The 6,377-nt window shown below is 42.4% G+C and overlaps 1 protein-coding gene across 3 annotated transcripts in view; it reads left to right on the top strand.

The window, feature by feature from the left end:
- Positions 1–676: 676 nt before the first annotated feature.
- TRIM55 (tripartite motif containing 55) overlaps positions 677–6,377 on the top strand; it is a 57,917-nt gene continuing 52,216 nt past the window's right edge. Inside the window, exons 1-2 of one of the 3 annotated variants that reach the window (XM_074987126.1) lie at positions 677–1,005; positions 2,358–2,530. In XM_074987126.1, the coding sequence (XP_074843227.1) occupies positions 838–1,005; positions 2,358–2,530 (341 nt within the window). In that variant the 5' untranslated portion in view covers positions 677–837. The remainder of the gene's footprint in view (positions 1,006–2,357; positions 2,531–6,377) is intronic. The other 2 variants (XM_074987128.1, XM_074987125.1) reach the window with 2 other exon arrangements.

Raw genomic sequence — 6,377 nt, 5'->3', positions numbered from 1 at the left:
AATAAAATATCTTCATATATTATTATGCTTTTAATCAGAAACAGGAATTCTTTAATGGCTGTGAAACTAACAGACAAAATTGTCACTCTCAATTAACTTCTAGTTATCTAAGGAAGTTCAAGAAATTATAATGTCATGAGAATTTCTGTACCAGTTTTTTAGAGTTACTACAATGTTAGGACATGATTATTTAGGAACTTATCCACAGCTCCTATTGATTTCCATTAGGTTTGTGAGAACTCAGTGCTTCTGGAATTCAGGGGTTGAGTTTGTTACTACTTCTACATCCTATTATTGCAATTTATTAAAGTTTCAACTTTTCAGTCATTAAAATTTTATTTATCATATACAGTAATTAAGCAATGGTTGTTACATTACTATTCATGCTAATATTCACCAGAAAGTGATATGGGGTTATTCAGAGCCCTATAATTTTCACTCTGGCACAGAGCTAAGAAGGAACTAGATTGCATTTGCTGTGCCGTTAACACTTACGCTTCTGCATGTGTCAGTGACAACTGTCAACTCCTCTCCCTTTCCTCCACCTCCTCCTCTCTTTGAGACAAGAATGTTGTTCTCTCATCCCTGTAATCCATCACCTGTCTGAATCTGTCCTCATGTCACTTGCATATATGGACAAGTTAGAATGGCAACTAGTGACGTTGTGCTGCTAAAAACAGCTCCAGCTCCCTTCAACTCTTTGTTTTAAATAATGTCCTTCAGTGAAAGAAATTCAAAGGACATTTGATCGCACAAGCTGTGGATTTATTTCAAGGAAGCGAACCTGGAAACTGATCGACGCACTCGGAGACATATGTGCCTTGGAACAGCTAGGAGATGAGCACCTCTCTGAATTACAAGTCTTTTTCCAAAGAGCAGCAAACCATGGATAACCTGGAGAAGCAACTGATTTGCCCCATCTGTTTAGAGATGTTTACTAAACCGGTGGTCATCCTTCCCTGTCAGCATAACCTATGTAGAAAATGTGCCAGTGATATTTTCCAGGTAGGTTTATTTCCATACGAAGATTTGCAGTATAAATTAATTCCCGCAAGGAGAAAAGGAGGGGAGAATTTACCCAGTTTATTTTCTGTTAAGAATTTGCCGTTTTTTTTTTTTAAACATAAATAGAAGCTGAACTTAGACAGGAAACGTCTCTGTTTGGCTCTCTCCACCTGGAGATCTGTGGGGGAAGATCCCCTGCTGCTGTAAGTAGTCATATGGTGTTTACATATATGGTATCCATATATAGAGATGATTTACACCAGCAGAGATCTGCCCCCTTGTATTTTACATTTTGACCTGTTTCTAGCATTTATTTTTATTCAGACTGAATTTTTTATTTCAAGTATGTAGAACTAAGAAGAGCTGTCAGAAGCAGGGCCATTTAGAGGTGGGGGATGGGTAAACAGACTTACCCTGGCCCCCAAAATAATGAAGAGGTGGGTAGGACAATTGGGAAAGCATTGTGGCCTGATGCCCTGGTTGGCAGTGCCACCAGGTGTGGTGCCCACCATTCATAGTTCAGGGAGCTACTTGCCCAGCCTGGCCAGGTCCAGTCACCATCAATATTATTGGCTTCATTGCACCGAGTCTAAGGGAATCCAGTAGGCCTGGAGCCCAAAGACAGTAACAAGATCAGGGATACTGGTCCCCTGGCAACAGGATCGGTGCTCAGGTGGGATTTGGAGCAGTCCCCTGGTTGCATCGAGGGCAGACCCCCAGAGGCATGGGCCTTCTACTATCCCATCTCATCGCACTTCTAAAACTCCTTTGACAGACTGATAATTTTTGGAAGGATGAGGGAGGGGCTTCACTGTCAGATTTTGCCAAGGGGCTCCCCCAGATCTTTGTATGGCCCTGAACAGAAGCAGACAATGTTTAAAAGCATTTGGTTTAAAAAAATAAATAAATAAACATGCAGTCCTGTTGCATCTTAAAGACTAACACATCCATTCATTAGTTAATGAGATTTCCTGGGTGAGACCCACTTCTTCAAATTCATTTTTGTTCTAACACTGTAGAATGGTTTAGTCTTTCTAGCTCAGCTTGTTTCAATATTATTAGCTGGCAGGGGCTGAGTGAAGTGATGTTGGGACATAACTTTAATCTGGGTATTTTTAGGTCAATGGAGAGTCCCGTTTTAAGGGTCTGATCCAGAGATCATTGAGTCCTGAGAATATTTTCACTGACTTCAGCGGGCTTTGGTTCAGGTCTAAAATAGGTGGCCTGATATGCACCTTGTGTTGTGAAAATTAAGGCCACTATTAGAACAACCATAGTGTTTTGTTTTGTTTTTTATAAAAAAGTTATGCATGGCTTTATTGACCTGTAATTTTACTGCTTGGCAAGAACAGGCCTCTAACCCATATCTGCCAACCAGAGGAGGTACCACTGTGGCATCAGGTGGTCGATTTCGTTGTCCCTCCTGCAGACATGAAGTGGTTCTGGACAGACATGGTGTGTATGGACTTCAAAGGAACCTATTAGTTGAAAATATCATTGACATATATAAGCAGGAGTCCACCAGGTAACATACTAATTTATATCCTTAAAAGAAAATATGCTACACAAGATGATGCAGCTTGTGGTGTTTTTGTTCTAGCTTTCTTTGCTTTCTGAGTTGTTAGTTCAGTGTAATTTATTTCATTGTTTGGAGGTGATAGAGGTTTCCTGTATTGGAAGACTGGAATGATATCTGTGTTTGTTGTGAAACGAAATCATCCCTCACTTAAGTCGTGTCTACACGTGCACGCTACTTTGAAGTAGCGGCACTAACTTCGAAATAGCGCCCGTCACGGCTACACGCGCCGGGCGCTATTTCGAAGTTAACTTTGACGTTAGGCGGCAAGACGTCGAAGTCGCTAACCCCATGAGGGGATAGGAATAGCGCCCTCCTTCGACGTTCAACGTCGAAGTAGGGACCGTGTAGTTGTTGCGCGTCCCACAACTTTGAAATAGCGGGGTCCGCCATGGCGGCCATCAGCTGAGGGGTTGAGAGATGCTCTCTCTCCAGCCCCTGCGGGGCTCTATGGTCACCGTGGGCAGCAGCCCTTAGCCCAGGGCTTCTGGCTGCTGCTGCCGCAGCTGGGGATCCATGCTGCATGCACAGGGTCTGCAACCAGTTGTCGGCTCTGTGTATCTTGTGTTGTTTAGTGCAACTGTGTCTGGAAGGGGCCCTTTAAGGGAGCGGCTTGCTGTTGAGTCCGCCCTGTGACCCTGTCTGCAGCTGTGCCTGGCACCCTTATTTCGATGTGTGCTACTTTGGCATGTAGACTTTCCCTCGCAGCGCCTATTTCGATGTGGTGCCGCGCAACGTCGAAGTTGAACATCGACGTTGCCAGCCCTGGAGGACGTGTAGATGTTATTCATCGAAATAGCCTATTTCGATGTTGGCTTCACGTGTAGACGTAGCCTTACTTTTCTATATCACTTGACAGAGGGCAGAGTTAAAATAGGTGCTCATTTGTTGCTTCCCCCATAGCAAGTCTGATTCTGCAATCCTTATATGCATGTGTCATGCAAGCAGAGTCCTCCAGTTCAATTAGGTTAGTCACGTGAGTAAGAAAAAAAGGGTCTTGTCCATCTACTCACTCTTAACACATTTTTCAAAATTTGCATGTTCCACAGTTTGTTTTCAGTCCATGTATTCCTGTCTTTGAAAGGTGCCAGCACTTTTTAGGAAGTCCTGAGGGACAAGAGGAGTCAGAACAAATATACTGTATCTGAATTCTACTCAGAAGCTTTTCTGCATCGTAATGTTGAATCATCAATATTTTAAAAAACACTTGTGTAAGCTTGGGATGCAAGGTCATGAAATCAAGTCTTTTTAAGGCCTCATTTTCTGTACAGAAGAAAATGAAAAGGCCAAAAGTAACAGTTCAGGATAACACGGTGTAACTGTGCACAGGAAAACCAAAATCCTTTAGGGCATGCAAGAGATAATCCTAAAAAGTCAGATTAAGTCACAGCTACCGAATACAGTAGAATGTGCCATGTGCTTTCTTACTGTCATACTGTTGACAGAACTCGGCAAGTTCATTGACAGCCTTCTGCCTCTCCTCTATGAGGCAGAGTGCCTTCCTTGACAGAATCTGTTGATAAAATAAGCCATGTGGATGCTTCCCGGGGGTCCTCTGTCCACAGACAGGACTTCTGGGTCACTTGGCAGCCCAGTCTGCTGTGCTCCCAGTTGGCTGTTCTGTCAAGAGAGCAGCCTGGCAGTCCAGCCGCTCTCTGTTGACAGAGCAGATCGACAGAGCGATCCACTTGCGTGCGTGGCCGCAATCTGTCAACAGGAGTTATTGTCCGAAGATATCTTCTGTCGACAGATCACTGAGATCACTGTAATGTAGACAAAGCCAGAAAGTAGAGCCCCTGAAGTAAAGGTGTTCTCCAATTGGTACAAGTTCCTCCACACTCATTCATCGCTGGACATCATGGGAGGTGTGTGTGTCTCGATAGCAAACCTATCAGACTGTCCTCAGCTAAGATGAGTACCAAACCAAGAAACCTGGGAACACAAAGTTGGTTGAGAGCTGTCGTTTCCTTTCCCTCAGAATGATATCCTGAGCAGAGCTCAGCTACACCCAGCCACATCCCTGATTGTGTCATTGGTATACAAATAGCTAGCTGGGAAAATCAGAGAGGAAATGAGTCAGCAATGCAACTGCACTAGAAGGAGCAGACAACAGAACAACCTGATCATATGTGGGTCTTTCACTTATTTTCATATTTATCTATACAGTTTGAGGTTAACTTTAATACTATGGAAATTACCCTTTTCTCCCATGAGTCCATTGCTTCATTCTGCCTTGCACCAAGAAGAGGTAAAAGACCGTAAAAGATTTGGTGATTCTTGGGTTTTTTTAACCTCACAAATATAAAATAAAATAAACTGAACTGAGAAACAAAACAGGCATACAAATATACGTTGTCTCTGTCATATGTCTGGAAAAATAAGTTTTACTCTATGAATGTATTTTTAACCTTCACTTATGCCCTTAGAGTTCAACTTATCATCAGAGCTGTCCTGGCAATAGTAACATAACAGCATTATCTAAGCTATGTGACACTTGTGTGCTGCCCTCAGCTGCTTATCTCCCTCACCCCAACTTTTCTAAAGCCATCATGTGTATGTTGCCAGAAGTCGCATTGCCTTATTCTAGTTTTATGCTGGTGTAGCTCCACTGAAATCAGTGGAGTTACGGTCCCCAAAGCTAGGCCAAATTAAGCCTGTTACCTTTCCTACATATCTTCCACCTTGTTCAGTCATCCATAGTATCCACTCCACTTCCTTTATAAAGTAATATAACACTTTCTTTGTCTCATTACTTCCTAAATGAAAGGATAGGTTTTGCCAGGCCTCCTAAGGGACTGTGTTTCTGGCACACCCATCCAGCATTCCCCAGAAGGCTCTCCTGCATGTAATGGCACTTTAAAGACCCCAACATAGGCCACTGCCTTTCTGGCACGTCCTGGCATTTATAGAGACGGCTATTCATTTTTCAGTATTAACTGAAACAACCGCATTATTACCAAGTAAAGCTTTGAATAGCATGGGAGTCTGAATTTCAACTGAAGCTTTTTGACACTGTAAATCCAGAGACAATTGCTCACTCATGACTAAACAGTTCGTCCTCTTTTTTGGAAATGTAGTACCCACTCCTGTAAATCTTTATTCAGGCGAGCAGGGTTTTTGTTTTGTTTTTGTTTTTTACTTCTGTGAAATTCCTTTAGATTCTCAGGCTGTCTCGAGACTGTGGCTGCTATTTTGGAACACAAATTTATCCCGAAATAGCAACCCCATGGGTAAACACTGTGCTCAAAATAGCAGTGCTGTTTTCAGTGCGGTATTCCATTCCTGCTACCCCTCGTTGTGAGGGGGTAGCGGGAACTTTGAAATCAGCACTTATTTCAGACTTGGTGCCGTTTGGACAGCACCAAGTCTGAAATAAGTTAACTTGAAATCATTTACACAATTTGTGTTGATCAAATTGCATTAGTTATTTTGACTTACAGCTCCAGTGTAGCTGTAGCTTCACTGGTTTAATAGAGATCAGAATCTCACCCAGAAAACTTACTCAGACTATCAGGCAACGCTTCTCAGAACAGCTATTCTTTACTGAACTTGACCAATTTCATCTATGAATGACAGTGAGGTGAAAACATAAAATAGCACCCAATGGTCTATCTCCTCATCTCACGTAAATCAGAATAGCTCCATTTCTGGCCCTGATTATATTAATTGAATGTTTGCTCACTTATTATTACACTTAATTAAATGATGCCTCATCTCATGCATTGATTTTGTGTTTAGTTTTTCTCTTTGTTTTGCTTTTTCGTTCTATAAATCCAACACATCAGTGATGCAAAGT

Source organism: Carettochelys insculpta, chromosome 2 (genome assembly GCF_033958435.1).
Source record: "Carettochelys insculpta isolate YL-2023 chromosome 2, ASM3395843v1, whole genome shotgun sequence".
NCBI classification, from domain to species: Eukaryota; Metazoa; Chordata; order Testudines; family Carettochelyidae; genus Carettochelys; species Carettochelys insculpta.
Note: the sequence above shows the minus strand (reverse complement) of the source record. Positions and strands in the feature narration are given on the sequence as shown.